The sequence below is a fragment of the Cupressus sempervirens genome, chromosome 11 (assembly GCF_028749045.1).
Source record: "Cupressus sempervirens isolate cs-2001-9-10 chromosome 11, ASM2874904v1, whole genome shotgun sequence".
NCBI classification, from domain to species: domain Eukaryota; kingdom Viridiplantae; phylum Streptophyta; class Pinopsida; order Cupressales; family Cupressaceae; genus Cupressus; species Cupressus sempervirens.
The window spans coordinates 377086327-377110579 of record NC_143128.1 but is presented as its reverse complement, the minus strand read 5'-3'; the positions used below and the strand labels follow the sequence as shown (position 1 = coordinate 377110579).

Below are 24253 nucleotides of genomic sequence, written 5' to 3'. Positions count from 1 at the left end.
ATCTTACAAACGCAGATACCAGTCAAGATAAGTGACCTCACAATGCCCCAGTTACGGACGGCCATTCTGAATCATACACCGTTTTCGAAAGCACCGGAGGACACAGGAAGCGATAGTAGGGAAGTGATGACAACAGACCCAATGCTACTGGCACTCACATCCAGACAACATCCAGCGGTCGTCGAGATGGGGATTTTGGAAAATGTTTTGACAGACACAATTGTCGACGGAGGGTCCGGCGTGAATGTGTTGCCGGAGGATACTTGGAAGAAGTTAGGAAAGCTGACATTAGGGCCACCTGCATTTCAGTTGCTCACGGTAGACCAACATGGAATCAAACCATTGGGAATCTTGAAAGCGCAACTGGTAACAATTGGTACGCAACCATTTTTATTGGATTTTGTGGTCATTCCATTAAAAAGAAAAGGATATGATGCTATTCTGGGACGGGATTGGTTGGTGAAAGCAAAAGTAAAACATGATTGGAAACGAAATACCCTATCAATGGAGCACGGAGGCAAAAGATTCACAATTGACCTGCATACACAAATGGTCGGTGAGGAGGCAGCATCGTCAGATTCAGAGAGTGACGGCAAAAGTGACGACGAAGCAAAGAGGAGAATGGAACCAGACGAAGGAGTATTGAGACTTGACAGAGGATCGAATGATGACGACCTGGACTCAGTGAATGGCCTATTCCACTAGCAAATAGAAGACTACGAACTGTTTTCGAGTTGCAATATGTTAACGGTCGACGAACGTGACAAAACAAAGAAAAATGAATGTCTGGAGGAATGCAGGAAAGCGAAAGAAGGAAAAGTTGCCATGGCTGAAGCTGAGGGGAAGAACATACTGTCTGAACACAGAAAAACGAAAGATCCCACTGTCCGATACATGGTGAATGGACCGCGTGGAAAGAAAAGATTACAACGCAGCATAAAATTAGTGGAAGGGCACCGACAGCAAGGAAATAATCCAGTTGCGCGATGACCGCAGGCACAGTGGACGATGGAGGTGGCACAGAACAGACGTAAGGCGTACGACGGTCGGAATGAAATCAAAGTGGAAAAGTTTAAGGCCAGAGGGCTTGGACCATATCAAATCCGGGAGGTCAGCAACTATCGAGTGGTAAAGTTGGGAACATTAGACGGGCAAGAGGTACCTCACGCAGTCAACGAATCCTACCATGCTAGGAAGATGCCATCACCGTCACAGAATGATCAGATGATTCCCTTGTCGTCGTTGTTGCAGAATGGCGACGCCTGGAGGTGAAACGAGGTGTTGTCTTTTAATTTTATTTTATTTTTGTCAAAGAGAAAAAATAATAATAATAATAAAATTTTGAAATAAAAATTGAAAAAAAATAAATTAATAAAAAAAAAAAAAAAATTTTAAATTTTAAAAAATTAAAAAAAAAAAAAAGCAAGTAGAGGGTTGTCCACGGGCTCTCCCCGCGGACTATGCTCCGTGGCCAGGATGTTTCGCGGGCATTGTCCCCGCGGACACCTGTCCCGCGGGCAGTGTCCCCGCAGACTGTGTTCCGCGAGCAGATGTCCCGCAGGCATTGTCCCCGCGAACTGTGCTCCGCGGGCAGGATGTCCCGCGGACACTTGTCTCGCGGGTATTGTCCCCGCGGACTTCTTCCGCTTGATGTCCCTGCGGACTTCTTTCCGCAGAGACCCCTTTTTTTCTCTCTGTGGGTTTGTCCTCCATCCGTTGCAAACTCTCCTCCGTGGGCTTATAACTCTTTCTTGCGGGCATACAGCAGGGTTTCCTTGCATACTTTGTGCCTTCGGTGATAATCCTTAGCAGCAGTGACATCCGTTGTGCAATGGTCGACTTGGCATGATGGATACGAGGTGACGGCGGACTTAGATCTCCACCGCTTGGTGTTCTTTGAAAGGCTTGTCTATGTATTGGTTTTCATTGTTGGAGGAGACGTTTCATCAGAAGTTTGTTGGCGTTCTGTTTCTCATTGAGTTTGTTAATTTGTCTCAGATATGTTGTAATTGTCGTCCGGAGACGACTTTTCTTTTTGGGGGGGATGGTGTCAGCCGACTGGATGGTTCCAGCGATGTTTCTGTAGCCGACGGAATGATGTCTGGCGGTGTTTCTGTATTCTGTAGCCAACATCGTCAGTAAATAGTTTGTAGCGGATAGAATATTTGTGGCCGACGGACTCCTTCGGGAAGGTTCGGCGATAGTATTTATATCCCGTTTGGGATCATTGTAAATCATCATTCATCTACTATTGCGAATCTTATCAAGCATAATGTATGTTCTAGCATATTCGAATATAATTCTGCCATTCTGTTCCATTGCCTGTATGCGTTGATTTCTTTACCAGTACGACAAACAAAGGTAGAGCAATGCCTATTTGAAGCTTAGGTTGATTTTTTGAATTTCTCAACAGAACTGAACTTATATGTAGCACCCCTTGGGTCATACGACATTATCATAGGAATCAATTGGCTCAGTGAACATAGGGCCAAAGTAGATTGTCTTGCCAAAACAGTGAGCTATGTGGATGATCAGTGTAGACCCATGAGCATTACAGGGATTAAGCATGAAATTAGATCAAAACAGATTTTTGCAATGCAACTTAAAAGATATGGAAGAAAGGGCTGTGAAATTTTTGCAGTTAAGAATGAAGACACAAGGGAACCCAAAACCACCACTTATGGAGATGACTACATTTTTTAAGATGGGGAAATCAGAGAAAAGTTAAAAGAGTCCTTCGAGGAAAAATACCCTTATTTAAAGAATTATCAAGACATATTTCCTAAAGAACTTCCTAGATTACCCCCTTCCCAAGCATTTGACTTCACCATAGATTTAATACCAAGGGCAGAACCCATATCTCGGGCACCATATAGGATGACAACTACAGAATTAATGGAATTACAAATCCAACTTCAAGACATGCGAGATAAGAAACTGATCCGGCCTAGTGTCTCACCAGGGGGAGCCCTAGTGTTGTTTGTAAGGAAGAAAGATGGAACCATGAGATTATGTATAGATTACAGAATGCTCAATAAAGTTACCATAAAAAACCGGTACCCATTGTTGAGGATAGATGATCTTTTACTGCTACACCCTAATGAAGTACTCGAGTGGAAATGGCAGGTAATATCCATGGATTTCGTACAAGGATTACCTATGAGACGAAATCAACACAACACTATTTTGGTTGTAGTTGATAGATTGACAAAGGTCGCTCATTTCATACCGGGGAATTTAACTGATGGGGCACCCGAGATTGCCCATAAGTTCATGAAGGAGATTTTCAGATAATTATTTCAGATAGGGATGCTAGGATAACTTCTAGATTCTAGCAAACATTATTTACAGCCTTGGGTACTAAATTAAACATTAGTTCAATCTAGCATCTTGAAACAAATGGTCAAACAGAATGGGTAAATCAAGTATTAGAAGACCTTCTAAGAGTATATTGTATGGACCAACAGTACCAATGGGAAACATACTTACCCTTGGTAGAATTTGCATATAACAACTCCTATCAGTCCACTATTAGAATGGCCCCCTTTGAGGCCTTGTATGGTCGTAAATGTAGAACTCCAATGAGTTGGAATCGATTAGAAGACAGGAGCATTGTTGGGCCTAAAATGCTTCAAGAGATGGAAGAATAGGTGATCTAGATTCGTCAAAGGTTAAAGGAAGCTAACGACAGGCAGAAAAGTTATGCTGATGCCAAAAGAACAACCTAGAGAATTCTTAGTAGAGGACAAAGTATTACTAAGGGTAAAACCTCAAAAGGGTACTATCAAGTATGGCAAAAATGCAAAGTTAGTCCCAAGATATCTGGGACCCTTTGATGTGCTAGAAGTTGTGAACCCAGTAGCTTTGAGGATTGCTTTACCACCAGCCCTTGCCAGAATGCATGATGTCTTCCATGTGTCATATCTTAAAAAGTATATTACCCACCATGAGCATATGATTGATTGGAAATTATTGCAGGTGCAAGAACCAAGGGTGGTAGAGGTAAGACCACTTAGAATACTCAAGGTGCGTAAGCTACGCTTATGAAATCGGGAAGTGACTCAATGCAAGGTCCAATGGGACCAATATACTAAGGAAAATGCTACTTTGGAGGATTACCATGACATTTTTCAAAGATACCCCCATCTTTTCTCTGAAATTGAAGTCTAAATATTTCTTTTCTTCCTGTATAAACTGATAAAGTATTACTTAAGTTTTGTTATTATATTCATCGAGGACAATGAAAAATCTAAGGGGGTGGGTACGTTACATCCCAAATTTTGCCCTAATTTTAATTTTGATTATGATCGTTGGGTTAACGAATTATTTTCTTTTCCTGATCATGTGAAACAAGTTAGTTAATTATATACATTGTATCGATTGATTATTTCTTTCCTAATCATGTGAAACAAGTTAGTTAATTCTATACGTTGCAACATTTGATTATTTCTTCCATAGTCATGTGAAGCAAGTTAGTTAAATTATATATGTTGTACCAACTGAGAACGAAGTATTCCTTCATGATCATGTGAAATGAGTTAGTTAATATAGATGTTTGAAAACTGATGATTAATAAGGTTATTATATTTTTGAATTAATGTATTGGCGAGAATGTTTTGCTTGAGTGGTTGCAGGAAGAAGACTGAGGAGAGGGGAAGCATTGCTAAATGAGATCATCGAAAGGGGATGGTCGAAATGGCCCAGTCATCAGGATCGATAGGTATGACCTAAACTGCCTTGGAAAGGAAATGAAGACTTGACCTTAGGTTTCGTTAAAGGATTGCATGAGCTATTAGGAAAAACAATATAATAACAACTTAAAATAATCAAAACTAAATATAATTCATACCTTTTAAGAATTTTGAATCTCTTTTATTTAATCATTATTATAACTCATAAATACAAACTTATATATATAAAAATGAAGTGGCACCAATAAATTAAAAATAAATAATCTAATGATGCCACCTAATCAGTATACATGCGAGAATGTACTTAAGAGCTTATAATAATAATATAAAAGATTTAATCTTTTCATTTTCTTCTCATTTAAATTCCCACTTTTATTCTTTTCTTTTCAAATTGAAATTCTTGAAGCAATCGAACAGACTTCTTGAAAACTTTTGGAAGCCAAGAAGTCTCGATTTAACTTCTAAGAGCCGTGGTTGAAATTGTATAAAACATGTCTCTCTCTTTCATGTTTCAGACTTCATGATAATTCTTTGCACTAAATACTCTTTCCCTACCACCGAATATCATTTTTTTATGCTATCAAATCCTTGCAAATACCTCACTAGCCATCCGCTGACAACCCGATACATCTGTAGCTATGAAAGAGAAGCCGTAATCAAATCTCTAATTTGCAGGAAAAACAAGTTTCAACCAACTCGTAGGTCATACTCTTGTTTGGTAATCCTTAATAACCGAATGTGTAGTTTGCAGTGGCAAAGCTTAATACTTAAAAACAGTAAGATATGGAATCAATCCTATCAGAACTTGGCCAAATATAAACTTTGTGCATATGTACTTCCATTTTTTTTATAATTTTATTCTGCTCACCCATTCTATATCTATAACCCTCCTTAGCTGGTTAGGAAGGATTATAGAGGTAATCCAATATGTTTCTATAGATGACTGAGACATTTATCATACCAATTTTCCAAACAGTCTTAAGCTTACATCAAGTATGCAATCTATTGAAGACTGAGGTACTAATGAATATTGAACGAATCCACATGAATGCCATACATATAACATTTATATTACCAAGCTTGAAATTAGATTACTTTGACACCAAGGAGTTCACCTGGCAGAGAAGCCATAATATGGGTGAAGAGGTGTAAAATCAAGTCGGAACCATGAGGACACCAAGGAGTTCACCCGATAGAGAGGCCAATATGTGGTGAAGAGGTGTAAACTAACCTATAAATAAAATCAAGAAATCAGAATGGAATGAATAATTTAATAGCTCATGCTTGTCCTGATTAAAGAAACCTATTGTCAAGTCGAGTGGTGGAGATTGGGTTCACAAACCCAATTTGAAATCCTTGGCCAAGGTAGTTTCAGGCATATGTGCGAATCATGAGATCTTTTTGTTTGTCCATAAGCTTCAGTTATTTAAGAATAACTGATGGCACACTCAAAACATCGTATAGCTCGGATGGCTAGGCTTTAGAACATCCCAAGCTCGATCTCGAGGTAGGGAGCGCGGTTCTATTAAGTTAGAATGTGTGGGGATAAGTATAGTCCACAATTGGGAGGTTAAGCCCAAGTCAATGCTTCTCCTCTCACCAATGCCAAGGCTTGAACAACATGACAAAAAAGGATTCCTCCACTATTCTGTATGATTTTCTGATGCACTTCTACCTGTAGATTCATAGATGAATAATTAGATAATTGTTAATTTACTTTTAGCTGAATATGTTAACAGTAGAATGAATATAAAGAAGTTAGTTGTTGCTTTACTTTCAACTGAATATGTTATCAGTTAGAATGAATATAATAGTTGATAAAGAAGATATTTGCTACTTTACTTCCAGTTGAACATGTTATCAGTTAAAATATTGAATCTGTTAGCAATACATTCTAATATTTATTTCATTGCAATAGTCGAATATAATATGCAAATAAAATAGGAAGCAATTACTTCTTTCTAGTTATAATTAGATAACGGAAATCCTTGTTATGTGATATAGAGTCAGTTATTTGTTATTTATGTGTTTAAAACTGGTTAGGAAAATTCGTTTGTTACAACCAAGAAGAGCGCAAAATACTTTTAAAGCAAATTGACAAGTGAAATTAAACTACAAATGAACAAAGTAGTGTTTTAAGTTGTTAGTGTCCACTGTCTATTTAGGATTGAGAGTGATGTTTCTTTCTAGTGTCTTGCAGAATCATTAAGTCCATGATGGGGAATCAGTAGTCTGTGCAGTGGAAACAAGATTGAAAATAAATGTGAGAGTAAGGCAGGGTTACTTTAATCTCATATTTATACTCATCATATGTTTAGGTGTATAAATACCCCAATTGGGTTTTGGACCTTGAAACCTTCTGATTGACATTTGCAAATATATGCAACAAAGTGAAACTAGACTAAATAACAATAATTTATCAAATTGATCTAAAGATGCATCAGACTCTTTTACACCTATTTTTCTGGATAGATAAGATATTCTGTAGATTACACAGCAGCTTACTAGATGATAAAACTCAAATTGATTTAAGACTCTTGAAAGTTGTTGAAATTCTATTCTATATGACAAACATAGCATGTGATACTGCTGACGGAACCTGGATTTCCACTTTTGCATGAACATATTTTTATGTAGATATACGTTCTCCCATATAGTGGTCAATCACCTTGCCAACTGGCCAGTCCATTTAATTGATCTCACTATTTTATTATGCTATACAACTTCATGCATTTATTCTTTCATTGCAAAAAAATTGAATTCTATGATTATACCTTAGTTACCACAAAAAAATTAGTACTGAAAGTGTGTAAGTAAAAAATGTAACATCTGTCAAGCAGACAAACCTATAGCATATGGTACTAGTTAAATAGTACAAGTGAAAGGAATCTTACCTACAAGAAGAGATACAGAAAGAATGAGCACGCCTAAGAGTGGAGCAAGCTGAGCTGATAAACAGAAAAGTATAACCAGTGTTCCTACCAACTGCCAGAACAACAGCCATTTAGCAAACATACTCAGAGAAGTAGAGTGACATTATTAACAAGCTGAGAAACTTTAAGCCTCCACTAAAATATTTTCAAAATATAAAGAAAAAACTCGACAAGAAAGTCTGATCAGTTTGGCAGAGAAAAGAATCTTAAGAAAGCCAGATAACAATGTAATGCAATAAAAACTCGTAGAGAAGTAACAATAAGTAATAAATAACCATTTGCAAACACCCAAAATAATTGACATAAGATTGTACATAAAGGTTCTCAAAGCTTTATAAAATACATAACACCTTGCATTAAGACCTCAGACTATGGTCCATACTAGGTACATTGCAAGCAAGATCTAGCTTAACCTTTTGAGTGTAGAGTAGCTTGCCTCTGAAAATGCTCTGAACCCCCGATCTCTAGAAATATTTTCATTCACAATATCCTTGAGAGAGCCTAAGTCGGAGGTGAGCAATCCTGTCAGTTCACCAACCTGTGGAAAGGCAGAAATATATCAAATTAAACCACAGGCTAGGCATTCTGTATGATCAGTGAGAATCCAGTAATCTGTTATTTAATCATTATTCAAAATATGGAGAAAATTAAATGTAATATGATTTATTGCAAGTGCTGCAGTTATGAGGGAATGTCAGTTGACAGTAGGAAGCATGTATTAGTATATTTACAAACATCATTAAAACTGATTGATGCATGCAGTGATTCTTCATTTCAAAAACATCCACTATAGCTTCCCTTCTATAAGAATTGGCACTGATAAAAGTTCATCATTTTCCTCTGACTTAGAAAATGATTTTTATTGCTTCTCAATTGCCTTTTCTTAAAGAGAAAGCAAGAGATACAGTCGCACAACAGCAGAAACCAAGCAGAATTGATGCTAAACAGTAAAATAGTAGAACTAGACTTTGCACAAAGATTCTATGCTTGAAGCAACAAGAGAAATGACATCAAGACAATGCACTGAAGTTAGAATATACACTAATGACAAGTGTATCAAACATACCAGACAAATCTCACCTAATGTGAGTGTGATGTCCCCTCTTTCTCAAATAGAATTAAATACACAACAAAGAAAAAGACAAAAAATTATAATCAATTCCCAATATGTACGTAATTAAATAGTAACATACGATTAATTAGAAGTTTAAATTAAAGATTTAAAATTTTCTATTCATAACATAATTATAAATAATAATAAAATATAATTAAGACAATACAATACGAGATTACAAATGAATATAATAATAAGAAAATCAAATAACGTGAGAATAATAGTAATATAATACATAAATTGATCTAATAATCTCAATATAATAATAACTATCCGAATGGAGAAGCATTATTATTAAATAGTATTGGGTAAATATACTAAAGGATTATATTACAAATTCATATCATAAGGTCAATCTCATTATTTATAATAATTAAGTTAATTAAACTTAGGGCCATCATATATGAAAGATATCTGACCATTACTCGCATCATTTGAATAGATATTAATATACACGAGTCAATTTATGGGGGAGGATAGAGGCATCAAACAATCGTAACCACTCATAGCTGGTAAAGAAGAAACATTGAAGTATACAGATCACAGTCAAGGAACACGAAATTATATATATAGATTCAGTGATATATAAAAAAGGAAATCGGAGGGAGCATTTCTTGTTTGGAAGGACATTGAAGAAAGAGCTACAGCCAACCTGCATATAGATAAATTCAATCCTGGTAGTTTAAATATAGTAAATAGTAGCAGAGACTGCTGAAAGATAACAATATATGAGAAAGAATAATAGTTGCGGATGAGACTCACTAGAAGGAATCAGATTACTATCCAGGCCCACATCATTACATTGAAATCTATTATCCCTCTGCATACAGTTTGATTCTATGCTAGAGATAAGATAAAGAAAGGTCATCGAATCAGAAATATAAGAAAAATATACACAGCCAGTAGCAAGGGTATTAACGTCAAATTGTGAATCATCCAAAACCAACACTTTGGTATATCCAGCACCAAGTGGAGAAAGGCCAGCACAATCCATTAAATCAGCATTACATCTTTCAGGCAGTGAATTGAATGAGACAGGGATTACTTACGGATGAGATATAGGTCTGCATAAGAGAACAACCGCCTAGTTGGCAAGAACTGTGGCAAGCATTCATGTCAGAGATAGTGATTCAGAACAACATCTTCATCAATATAGATGATAGTGTGAAGACAACTATAAGTGATTAAGAGTAGATAAGCAAAGAAAGTAATATTAGCTCTTTAGGGTTAGATAACAGAAAATAATTATTGAACCAGACTGTCAATAAGCATCAAATCAAGAATTAAAGAGAATCAAATACAAAAACTCCAACAGTTGTGTTTATTACTGATATATTCAATCAGAAGTCATTCACTTCAAATAAATTATATCAGTTCCAATATTTAGTGCCCAAGTGGCTGGACGTTTTATATATATATATATATATATATATATATATATAGTCAGATCCATTTTTATATTTATAAAACATCCAACTACATAATACCATTTTCCACTTCAATTATAGTCACTTAAACTAAGTTCTGAAGAAATCAGTCCCAAAATCTAAGAGAAGATACAGGGTGTCTTACAGTAAGTTCCTCTTAGATCACTGGTCTGTCAACTTTTCAATTGCAAATATGGTAGGAAAAGGTTGTATTAACTAAGATTTAAATTCTGAATTCAGGAAATAGGTAGGACAATGGTGGCAAGAGAATCAGAAAATACAAAATCATGCCATGAACAATTTCATGAAAGAGCTTCAACATCTAACAGACAGAATTTGGTAATTTATACATTAAAATCAATTCAATGGAAACACAATTAGTTAAATCCAGATATATATCTGTTATCTTGATATTTTTATCCAAGAAGTTAAAAGAAGGTTAATTCGGGAATGAGAGTAAATTGAGATGTGAAAACTTTTCTCTCCCTGAACTAAAACATTTTCTCTCTGCCAACTTATCTCTCTCTACATACTAAAATTTACTCTCTATCAACCTAAACTTTTTGGAAAGTTAAGGTTGCAGACTTTAGAGTTGGAGAGTTCAAATCAATGCTTAATCCTTCTTTTCTCTCTCCATGAACCTATGTTTTCTCTCTCTATCAACCTTAACCTTTTAGAAAGTTAAGGTTATGAAGTTAGGGTTTGGATTTCAAATGCATATCCTAATCCTAACTTTTTAACCCAAACTCCAACTTTGAAATAACTACCGAGAGCTAAAGTTGAAAGATGTTACATCCCAATTTTTGACCTAGCTTGAAATATAGACGTTGAAGTTCACATGAAGTCAGTTGGTAGTTTAATTTGATATAATCTGGCGAAATGGTAAGATAGTTAGTCGTTATGATTTCAAGTGAAGATGACATGTTAGTTATTCGTTAATTGCAAATTCATGGAATTAAGACGACACGTTAACTAATATGATTATTTATAATTTATAATTTGATTATAGAGAAATTCCTTGCAAAGAGCTTGTTGAAGGGGTGGAAGCATTGTCAGAAAAGAATTAGGCAGGGCATCACCATCATTGGACAGACAGGTAGAGGACCAAGCGATTTGTAACAGGACTCATCTCTAGAACTGCATGAGCTGTTAATAATTAATTAAATTTAATTAATTAAGTTTAAATATAAACGCATTCTTAAAAGATTTTAAATTATCTTTTGTCGTATTATTTTAATAATAGTTTATACATGTGCATTTGTATATTAAAATATTTTGGCATCTTTATATGTTAATAAATTAATAGAATGATGTTTTAAAAAGTACTTATAAGATTTTTAATAAATTTTCGAATTATAATAATATTAATAAAACCTTTTCACCTTTGTTCCAACGTTTTCATATTTCCAATTGATGGAAAATTCAAATCACGTGGAGTCTTGTAACGGTAGAAGATGTAAAGCCGATCAAAATCTTTTATATTGCCTTTGTCGTTTTCAAATGGAAGCAACCACATTTCCGTCTACTCTTGTTTTTCGCCATAGTCTCAGAGTTCAGTCTTTCATTAACCTGAGTTTGTCAAATCCTTGAAAGTATTCTACCGTGAGATATTCAATCGACCTTTCTGCCCCAACAATCAACGCCTACAACACCATTCTAAATAGCCACGATACCAAATATCTAAGCATACGTGAATCAATCCTGCACATCTCTGAGCGATGGAAATATTGTAGATATTTGAAGAATTTACCAATCTAGGCGCACAGTAATCAGAGCCAAGTAAGGGTGTAATAAAATCGAATTCATTTCCTTTCACTCACATTTTGCATTCTATCCTCATTCTGAGTCGAGTTGATACAAAATGCATAGATTGGAGTCTTGTTGTTTCTTTTCTTGTGCTCAAAAAAAAAAAGGAATAATGCCAATAGAGCCTGATTACTTAACTGTTTATTAGAAAGATGATCTTTTGATAGAAGCCAATTAAGGAAGTAGTAAACTTATGATTCAATCTTAAACATTGTCGGTTATTACCATATTCCAACACTTAATTCAATTATACCTTTGAATAAGGATTATATTTTAACAAACCCTATCATTAATTAGTAGTTTGAGTCATGAAATGCTCTGTTCTCAAACAAGTAAAAGCAGTAATAATGATCAACTTTGTATACCAATGAAATTATGAGAATGCAGAATCATAATCTTATGAATAAGATGTAATGGTTCAGGCACCGAGAATACACCGGTCTGATGACCTATTGATGGTGAGAGGTGTAGATGAACCTGATAAAAAAAAATTAAGAATGATGTCAGTAAATTAAAAATTTACAAACTGATCTAATGTGTTTAGCTCATGCAATTCCACTTTGATAATTATTAAACAAGCGCTTGGAAATCATGGGCTTGGAGGCCTGATGAGGTTGAGGGGGTGTGAGGAAAGATTCATCAACAATAAGAACCAGTAATATCAGTTATGACATTTTAATATATATCATTTAATATGAATTAATAATAGCTCATGCATATTCTTGTTATGATGATCTACTACTGCCAAGTCGTATGGCGTGTTATATATCATGATATTCAGTGAATGGTAAGATGTTCTCTGTCAATTCTGGGTCGGGAGGGCCTTTCTCATTAGAGATCATGTGGGGATATGTATATTGTGGTCCGAGGTTGGGTGGTAAAGCCCCTGGCAATGTTTCACCTCTCTCAAGATGTCAAATATGCATCAAACAGAAATAAGTCATGAAATCAATTGTTAACCGGAAATAGGTATTATCATTTTTGTTTATGAGAAGGTAAGATTAAATTGAGGTATTTCATTGTTATCATCATTTTACTTCATATAAATGAATATTGAATATAAGTAATTATCTAATCTTGAGAAATTGTCATAGATAAGCAATCGGAAGGAAAAGAAATCCAAAGCCCTAATTGATTGCATGACAGCTGGAACCTTAAGTGTTAGGGTGGTATTCGAAGCCCTAATTGAATCCATGGTATCAAAAACCCTACTTGAATCCGTGGTTGCGAAAGCCCTAAATTGAATTCGTCGTCGTGAAAACCCTAGATTAAATCCGTTGTCGTGCAAGCCCTATATTGAATTCAGTGGTCGCAAAAACCCTAAGTGGTAAAGCAGTACCAAAATCCCTAAATAAACCGATGGTAATTGATGCCCTAATTGGTCAGATGATAAGTGATGCCCTAATTTAAGTTGTATTGGTATTTATCAAATGATTTTTGAGATAGCAGTCGATTTGAAAAATTGTTATAGTATATTTGTGGACTAACCCGGGTGGTTTCAAAAGCATACTTAGATGAATTTCAGTCTCAATTTTTCCGAGGTATGTGAATTCAATTTCTAAAGTAATTTCATTAAAAAGGCATTTCAAGTATTTAGTTAAGAAATTTTGTTTAACTGACTTTAACGGTAATCTTCTTCACATGAAATTGAATGATGTAACTGCCTTCTTATGAAGTCGAAGTTAAAACTGTATTCTATGCTTATGATAGATATTAAAATTAGACCCGGGAAAACCGGTTGTTACAAAAGACATAGCCTGAACAGTTCCAATAAGTGGTGGTTCTCCAGTCTTGATATGTACAGAACTAAAGCAATCAATTGCAAATATCATCCTTAACATTCATCCAAAGTGTGTAGAACATGAAACCATTTGCAGGGTATAAGAGATTCAATTGCAGGTAGTAGAAAAGTTGATGCTAGTAAGGAAAATTAAATTTGTGATTATACAACACTATGCCAAAAAGAAAGAAAAATGATGCAGCTTACTCCTCTTGAGAAACAATATGTGGAATTGTTAATCAAGGAACTATCGAGTGCGATGGATGCCCAATATATTCAGAAATATAAACTATTTGTACAGGCATAGGCAAAGCCATCGAACCATTTGGCCACAATGAAATTAAAAGGAGCTTTCAGAAGGTGATTATAAATCTCACACCATTGCTAGTGAGGACCGAATGTTGGAGCATGGGGAATCCTAATTGAAATAGAGAAATGGCGTGTCTCTGACTTGCACATGTTGAATGGGGGAGATTCTAAAAAGTTCCATGAGTGCAGTGTAGACTTCTAATCGCTCTTCCTTCTCTCTAATTACACAGAATGCTGAGAAAATCCATAGCTTGCATGGAAACGATTTAATAGAATGCCCAAAAGTAAAAAAATTGCAATGCCATGCATGCACAATGTGAGCGCATCTGCCAGAGAGTTTATGGATGGAGAAAATATTTTCCCAGAATTGGTAAAGGAGTGTGATATTTCTTAGATAAATTGCCTGCATTGGATCTTGATGGCCAAAATTTAATATCACTCAAATGCATTTTGTTGTGGGAAATACAATATCGTAGCTAGAAGGTGGAGACTGTAGCATGGTTCAAATATCTAGTTGCTCGATTTAAATGTTGTCTCATAGCATGCCATGATGACAAGACATACAGCGAGCATGAAAAGTTTGGAGCAAAGCATAGACATTTGTTAGAGCACATAGGCATTTGTATTTTTGTTACTCACAATTATCCAACATGGATATTGCACTCAAACCACAAAAAACTTCCCAATGTTTGACAAAGTGCCTCTAATGCCCACAAGTGGCAGAATTTGAAGGAGCACGAAGTCTATTAAATTACCTTTGAAATCAATGAATCAAGCCCTTGTGACAACATATGGGTATTAGTCTCATCATTTGACATTGCTTGGTGCTATCTTTTGTGATTGCAACAGCTAAAGCAAAATGCTCCAAACTATTTGATATAATGCCTTGGAATGCACTTTGATATGAGCAACATGAAATATTGAACACAAAGCTATATGATTGCCTCAAAGAAATGAAATCGATAGATTGAAAATACGAAATCAAGAATACATTGAATTCATACCCGACATCTCACCAAAACAAGGAGTTTTGTGAGCAATACAATGAGATACAAATTCCAAGGCAAAGAACCTCCCACAATACTAGCAAGCACTCTTCTTGAGATATCAAATACAAAAATGGAATGTATTGATATTGCTGATTTTTGGCAAATCATGGGCAGAGAGGGTAAATCACCTTTGGGCAACAAACATTGAACAATGGGCTGGGTGATGCAGGAGGACATCCATTTGTAGTTCAGTTTACTGAACTGGTTTTGGACTGTATCAAGGCATATGACCGGAATTCTAGAGACATTAAGACCTTAGGAGGTAATGTCATGGTGAGGCTAGATCCGGTATCTATCTCCATTTCATTCAGATTGCCACTGAGGGAAGAATTCACAAAAATGTCTAGACAAGGTGCTCAAGGGTATTTTTGTCAGAATAAAAAGAAATGTTTGAATGTTATTGCTAAAAATTGCCTGGAATTGGATAGCTGAGGACTTTTAGGATTGGATGTTTTTGTACATCAATACCATCACCACTAGAAAAGAATTTATCAATTGCGGAGAAATGATTAGTGATGTCATTCATCGTCAGTTGACTGAATTCAATATGAATCAAGGATTCTACATGTCCTCATACCTTATGTATGCAATTGCTAGTATGAAGTCATGGCCTGGTCTCAATCCATATGGGAATACAATGTGGCTACACAAATCTATAATTACTACCCCTAGTTGCAATTAAAACAAAGCAATACACACTTCCGTAAGGTGAATGATGCTTTTTCTATGCTTATAGCTAGGGAACTACAGGGGACATAGGACTCTGAATTTCTTAGAAGCGGCTAATCTCATCAGTACTTATGGTAGCTTCTTCATACAATATCCTCGACACACCTACATTCGCATTGGAGGTTTCCAAGATTGTCCTCTTATGTTACCTCGCTTTGTAGATGACAAGTTGGTGCTTTCAGAGGCTTGCAAGTAGATTGGTCAAGTAAACAACAAGTGCAGGAACAAAAGATCTATTCCTTTCCCAATTGTTATTGGACACTTCAGTTGTTTTTCTTCCTCAAATGCCCAAAATATTGAAAGATCTATGGTGAAGATAACTTTGAACTCTTTTCAAAGTCATTTCCCATTTGATGGCAGAGGGTACGCTAAAAACAACCTGATACTAGGACTTCGCTATCTTCATTTTCCTATGATGAAAGATTATTGGGAAAACTATGAGAATGACCTTGAGGTAAGAAAAAAAGATTGGATGAGATTTACAATGCAGCAAATACTTGATTATATGAAGGGGTGGGATGTGATAGGCATAAAGGAAGATGAATCAAAACTAATTGATCCTTTCTTCTTTGAACGAATACAGTTGTTGGAATTACCATATATCAATTGGTCTTTACCAAAATTGAAAGATCTCAAGAAAGAAACCTTCTTGGTGATTCAGTGAACAGAGAACTAGTTAAAAAGCGAAGTCAAAGAAGCCACGGTCATTGGACCAACAGGAAAAAGCAATGTGAAGAAAAATAACAGCTCGCAAGAAGGTATGTCCAATTCAGCCATTCCATTTTCTCTGCCTACTACTTCCGATTCTTTACATGGCGTGCAAGGTGGAGATGATGATGAAGATCTGGATAGAAGAATTGATCTAGTTTCAGCATGTGAGCTCAACGCAATCACCAGGAAGAAAAGGTCAAAACCCAAAGAGAAAGCTTTAAATCCGATCTAGAAAATGATAGATGGAACTCCCGAGATGAATGTTATACCATCATCATTCGTAGATGAAATGATTCAATCCATAGCATCTCCTACGCGCTCTTCGTCTCTTGAAAGTGTGGAAGGGACTCAAGAAGTGCAAGTTGCAGAGAATACAAATAACCAGGATTTCTCACCTATAGTCCTACAGGATCCTTCAGTGATTGATTCATCTAGCACTATCTCAGCATCTTGGCTACAACAAAATTTGGAGAGAAAGAAGAAAAGAGTGATTCAATTGGAAGCACCATATCTAGATGCTATGGCTGATCTAGTGCACAAAAGTACAAAGGTAAAGAAAACTAGAATAGATTCTAGACTAGCAGTGAATCCTACCTTAGGAAACCTATTTGTTGAGATTGAACAACTGGTCATAGAGAAGAACATAGACAAGGCGGATGAGGCTGATTTTAACATAACTCAAGTGGATTTGGGTCGAACTACTTGTGAAGGTAGAGAGCATAATTTCCAAGTGTCGGTTTCTGTCCTAATCGAAAAGTCAAAGAGAGACAAGAAAGCTAAGAATCAGCTCAAACATCATGTTTGAGTCCTTTCTGCATGCATCCGATCAATGGTTGGTGATTCCTAGATCCTGGTTCTTCTACAAAAATAATCGAAGATCCCAAAAGGATGTTCGATTAAGATGTCATTCAAAACATAGGAGAGTGTCAGACATACGGTAAGATGGTGAAGGCATGGGTAAAACACTTGAAAGAGCATGCCTCAAGCCTATTTCATGACGCAAAGGTCATATACATTAAGGAAAATCACATACAGCAAAGCATTCAAAAGGAATTGGCAACTCTTAAGGAACAACAAGCATTCTGGAGAGGAATTGATGGTGATTTAATAGAGATTAAAGGAATGGACAACGATATAGTCAAATTCCTGAAATTAGATACAAATGGAGAACAAGAGAAAATTGACATATGGCTGAAGAACATCAAATGGAAGCATGATAGCATGAATCAGCAATTGGATGAAGAAGATAAGTTCTTAAACGCTTGCAAACAATTGAAAAGAAAAACCTCGAGGAGTATACCAACAATTGTGGAAGAGATTCCTATTAGTGAATATACTCAGGATCCAAATATATCTGCCATTTTGGAATGCATAGAATTAAAAATCAGCACTGACTCGGTAGTAAATATTGTTCGGATGCAGACATCATGATGAGGCAGAACACTCTCTTGGTGGCACTAGACTCTTGTATTCAAAACTTGTCAGGTTACACCCTAGAGTTGGACGAAATTAGGAAGAGCCATGATCTAAGCAAGCTGAAAATGTAGTGTGGTCATCATCAAAAATAAAGCTTTGTTACAGATAATCAAATCATTCCGATCATACAAGGTGAATTTGACTCAACTACTCATAGCACCTTCCGATCAAAGAGCAAATGTGGGAGATATCAGTGATCACGATTGAAAGTTAAAGTAGGAACATCTAAGGTTGTCTCAAATGTTTTACTTGTATATCTTACAAAGAAGTCAACTTTAGGATTCATTTTGGTTTTGGTCAATGCCTTAGCTTTTTCTTAGTTATGTTTAAGGATTAAAAAGTTAGAGTTGTAGAAGTTAGAATTGGTTATGAACCATCTTTGGAATAGTCCAAACTCAGTTTTTGAGTAGTTATGAACCCGAAAAGTTGGTTATGCTAAGATAGATTATAAATTCATGAATACCACATGTAATAGAGGACTTTTTGGACTTAGAAATAAGGGGACACTTATGTTGAAGTTTGATAGCAAAGAAATTTTTGAAAAGTGTGTACAATTCTTGCTCTTGTAATCAGCAAATTTTCTTATGTTCTTAGTGCAAAGAAATAAAAGGAAATGCATTTTGTGTTTTCTCCTCTACAAAATCTGAACTATTTGGGTGTTGATTCTTGTTGTAATTAATGTTTTCATGGTATGGTGTAAACATTAAGTGAACCATCAAATCATCAGTAAGCTAATGCTAGCCTTCAAGTGTAGTTCTTAATCGTTCTTGTTAGCAATAGAAGCTGATTTAGGAAGGCTTGAAAGTCGTTTGGTGCATTTGTTTTCAATAGCTTTCTTCATATCTTTGTAAGTCTGAGTACATCTTTATTTTAAAATCCAAATTAGATCTTACAAGGGAGCTGCCCCTCAAAACACAAAGGAAGGTCATATACCAAAGACCTATCCAACTGTTGGAGAAGCTGATTTGCCGCATAAATTTCCATTGGGCGAAATCATACTTCTAATAGTGAAAAATCTGTTTACCAACAATATTAGAGATATCAAACTTCAACACTATTTTTCATTTTTGTCAAATGAAACAGGGGTTGTTTTGAAAGCTCTCTGATATAAAAAGGGAGGAGGAACAATACTATAGCAACAATTGTCAACTAAGTGGATTAAAACAAGACAACGAACATAAAATATTTGCACAAATCTATTTTCAAAGACAATATCAAAGCAATTTAGTAAATTGAAAACAGGAGGAACACTTCTAACACTAAGGATCTTCTGGCACATGCAGTGGAATTTATTGTTAACATTCTCAATGAACCTCCAAATACATGTAGATGGGAAAACTATTCAACGGAAAATAGACAAAATTACGCAAATTATCCATGATAAAGCCAATCCAAAAGATAGACAAGTCATTTTCTCTCTACAATTCAAACAAACCTTCAACTCCTGATTTCATTCTCACTTTGTTCTATCAAGAATAAGAACAAGGGACTCTATAATACAACACAAAATTCTACTCAGGTTGTAAATTGCATAAAGGTTTAAATGATAAGCTCAGCTGATGTACACAAATAACAACATCAAGGACACATAAGTATTCAAGTGTGACTGATTATAAGCAAGCTTAGGATGGGATTTTTCTTTTCACTATAGTAATAGACAACAATTCATGCACCACAAAATTGGATGCCACTCAATATAGATTCCTGAAAATTAATTTTGATGTGACCTCCAAACATAACCTTGCTCAAGATAGTATGGGGGCAACAAGAATGATGAAAAATGAACAATAATCATTCATTACTCTCATTCTCTCAAAAAAATTTGTGGAGCTAATAGCGCTTCAAGCTAGTACTTAAAACACATGATAAAAAATATGAAGATTGAAAGGGAATTGAAATCGGCAATTCACATGCCTTTCGTCTAATCTACTCAATTCCACATGAAGGAAAGTGAAATTTTGTTAGTTCCCTATCTTGATCTCCATGGATACCCTCACATTTTGAACCATGAACTCCATGGAGACCACAACCTGACAATGTATTTTCCAACACAAAAACTTTATCTATAACCTTCAAAAGGCTATTTTCTTTTGAGTAATCTATTGGAAATTTGTTCAACGCTCCCCTCAGGATTCGTTACCAGGGCTTAACTACCTCCTATGTACTATAAGTTGAGTAGTTGTATCGAGCATTGATAGATTGGTCTTTTGGTGCAACAACCCTACTCTGATAAGTGGTATCAGAGTTTGGTCATAGGTTCGAATCCTCAGACTCTCGAGTAATGCTAAGGGAGAGATTGTTGGAAATTTGTTCAACACTCCTTTCGGGATCCATGACAAGGGCTTAACCACCTCCTGTGTACTTAAGTTGAGTAGTTGTATCAAGCATTGATAGATCGGTCTTTTGGTGCAACAGCAACCCCAATCTGACAAGTGGTCAGAGTTTGGTCACAAGTTCAAATCCTCAAACCCTCGGGTAACACTGACGGAGAGATTGTTGGAAATTTGTTCAGCACTCCCCTCAGGATTCGTGACAAGGGCTTAATCGCCTCATGTATACTATATGTTGAGTGGTTGTATTGAGCATTGACAGATCAATCTTTTGGTGCAACGCAACCCCACTCTAATATAATCTAGTTTAATAGAGAGATAAGAAAAGTTACTTTATTAATGTCCAACAAGAATCCACAAGCAAAAAGTCTTTAACTCCCTTGTCGATTATTCAATACTTTTATTTATAAAATTGCCTCCTTGAAAGCATATTACATGGAGATATAACAACTTGTGAATATATGTTCATTGTGGAGCTGGGGCATGCTCGCTGCTAAGTTGTACAATAATGCTCTTGCTCCTGTACACTTTATTAAGCAATATATTGCCATGATGATGTAGTTTACAACTGTTTATCCATCTCCTAGAAAGGCCAAATGAAATCCATATCCTAACATTTGAGCATTTGATATAGGATATAGGTTGCCTACGAAACAAAGGCACACAATACCTCTTTAGTGCCTTAGATGTCCTCTTGATAATGTGGACAGATAGTATCCGCACCTTGGCATCACAATTCAATTTGGGAAACCTTCGCCTAAAAATGAAATCTTTCTTTGGTGTAGTATTTGGTCCCCCAATCATCAACCCACAAGTCCTCCTTGTTTACCGTAAAGGGTAAAAGGATACTTAACGCATGTAGTATAGTAAGATATAACGCAGAACATATACTTTATTCATATACGCAATATTCTTATTACAATAACTCCAATGATGTTGATTACAAAGTCCCTTTCGAATGATGTACATATACTTTCCCGAAGGGGTGACTCAACCGTCATGCGCCCGTTCGGATACAATTCTACCCGTCGGCTATAATATAGATTTTACCGACAACATCATCCCCCCCAAAAAGCAAAGTTGTCTCTAGACGACAATTACAAAATTACTGAGACAAAATAACAAAATGGAATACACTAACCGTGACTAACTATAATGGGATAGATCTTTTTCCGTCACACCACTTTCACATTTGTCCTGTGCCTGCACCAAACTGGTCTCCAAAACACGTTGCATTTGTAACCTCCACTAACACAATACTGTCACCTTAGCCAAGTTGACCTTGATAGCCACCCATGTTGCCTTCTTTGCTTTCAACGCCTGGGTACAACGAGCCAAGTGTTGATCTACTGCCTCCAACTGGATGATCAACTCCTCATGAGCTCTCTATGTATCCACCAAGATAGTGTCACGTCAAACACCTACTCCGAGTGCCTTAAAGCATAGCACCCCTCTCGAAAGGCTTCTCCAGTGCCCTTTCCACCTCTGGCATACAAACACTCCGTGTGTGCAGTAGCTCCAGGTCTCATCAACTGGTCACACTTCCCACGACTGATCATTGAACTGAATGGGGGTCTAGGGAGCATCACCCCCAGTGGGGTCAAGGGGCAACGCCCCCACCGCAAAGACCAAATTAGCACTCCCAAACCCACATAAGGGTATATGAAGGATCATAGTGTGCCAAAAAGTGGCGATGTGAAAAAAATTGAATCTAAAAACATCTAAAAGCATTTCAAAATCAACTCTGACTTTTTTCCACCCATCCTGATACCAAACTTGGAAAGTAGGCCCCCGACCCTTATCGGGTATCTGATTTGATATCAGATACTCGATATTATATTGGGTATCCAATTTGATAGTGGATATCCGATATCATATCGGATACTGGATAACTGTCACTATTATTTTAAAGAAAACACAACCTACGTGTTGTGTTTTCACAGTGATATTGTGTTTTCTTGCTCGGATATCCGTTTTCCAATCGAATACGCGATAATAGGCAAGTTTTTTTTGTTTTCAATCAATTTTAGTATTAAATTTATTAAATTTTATTATAAATTTGTTAGTTTTAGTTGAATTTGTTAGAATTTAGGTTTTTTTTATAGAAATTGTTAAAATTTAGGTTTTTTTAAATATAAATTACGTTTTGCGAATTAATAGGTATGGCAGACCAAAATGATGATACTGAAGCAAGGAATGTTGTTCCTCGTAACCACCCACCAAACAATCCAGTGCCCCCACAAAATCGTCCACCAAATGATCCTTTACCCCCTCAAAACCCTCTTCCAATCAAGGATTTGATATTTGAAAATCTAATCGAAGTGAGGGTTTTGCGAATGACAATTAATAATGTACCTGCATTGGCTCCTATGTTATCCATGTTAAACACCATAGTGAATAACATTGAAACACTTACCAAGGAACAAAATGCCGCTCTTTGTTGGTGTGACAAAACGCATGAGATGTTTGATGATGGGTTGGACTATGATGAGGTTGTGACCTGTCGGCATTATGTTGTATTTGTCATTAGTGACAACACTTATTCGATTCTGAATGCTTACCGAGCTCATCACTCAGTCTACAATTTATACCAAGCATTCAGTGGTTACCTTGTAAGCTTAGCAATTAAGCGATTCACACCGAGCATTCCTGAAGCTACAAAGTCAATGTGCAATTCAACTATGTTTACTGAACTTACAGTGTTCACCGAACAAATAATGGTTACCGAGCTTCACAATATCTACTGAGTTATCAGTTTACATGACATGAAGTCAATTTCTACCGAGCGATGGATGTGTAGTGTTAACCGACTGAAGCAAGGTAAAACTCAGTGTGCAGTATCTACTGAGTGACACTACATCTACTGAGTCACCAGTGGTCACCGATTTCAGAACTACTCCAAGTGATTAATATGGACCGAGCCTTCACTTCTATCGAGTGCATGACGATGCCAAGTAATGCAGTGGACACCATGTATCAGAAGGTCACCGAATCAATTCAGTGAACCCAAGTTATTTACTATTGGGCCGACTTTGTAATGTGTAGTTCACTTGTGTTTTGGTTGACCTTGCAGTTTTGTAAATTTGAAAGGTATATATGTAAGGTGTATTGCAAGATATCATATGTATGAAGCAATATAGAAGTAATGTGAAGTATTTTTGAGAAATACATGCGAAGGATTATTAGCAGCAGTTCAAGGAATACAACAAGGTCAATACAAAGGCAGAAAAGTTATATCCATCACATAAGGTGATCAATGCATAAAGGATCTTATCAGCAATTAGTTGTAAATAGATCCACTGTTTCATCTTAACAAGTGAATCAATTTCTAAATCCTCTAACAAGGTAGACTTAACAGTCTTTGTAAAAAATCTCTTAACTGAGTGCATACTTCATTGTATGTTTGTAAATCCTCTAACAAGGTGGACCTAGTAGTCCTTTGTGCTCCTAATAGGGCAGATCACCAGAAGTGGTCAATGTAAGCCTTAATAGGCCAACTTTATGCTACAGTATTGAAGTTTTGTGCGTATCATCCCCACCCCAGTTTTACTTTCCATTTGGAAGGTTTCTGGGTCACCAAAACATTGTGTTCTTTTGTGTGATGAATGTTTTATCCTTCAGTATTAATGCATGCAGTAGCATAGATTCATTTGTGGTAAATTTAAAAGGAAGACTTTTTAAAGTTACTGATTCACCCCTCCCCTCTCAGTAACTTGTCATATCTTGAATATTTCCAACAATTGGTATCAGAGTTTTGTGGTTCTCAGGATAAAAATTTGACAGCTTGAGCAAAGATCTAAGGACAAATGGAGATATTCAAACTTGACAAGGCAATTGAAAATGAAAAGTTAGATCTAGAGATGGCCATAGCTCAACTCAAAAAAGCAAAGGAGCATCT

The 24253-nt window shown here is 36.2% G+C and overlaps 1 protein-coding gene across 2 annotated transcripts in view; it reads right to left on the bottom strand.

The window, feature by feature from the left end:
- The window catches only part of ABCB28 (non-intrinsic ABC protein 8), a 308160-nt gene that overhangs the window by 116778 nt on the left and 167129 nt on the right, over positions 1-24253 (bottom strand). For both annotated transcript variants that reach the window (XM_089808594.1, XM_089808595.1), the window contains exons 4-5: positions 8061-8162; positions 7586-7676 (exon numbers count right to left, since the gene is read on the bottom strand). In XM_089808594.1, the coding sequence (XP_089664720.1) occupies positions 7586-7676; positions 8061-8162 (193 nt within the window). The remainder of the gene's footprint in view (positions 1-7585; positions 7677-8060; positions 8163-24253) is intronic.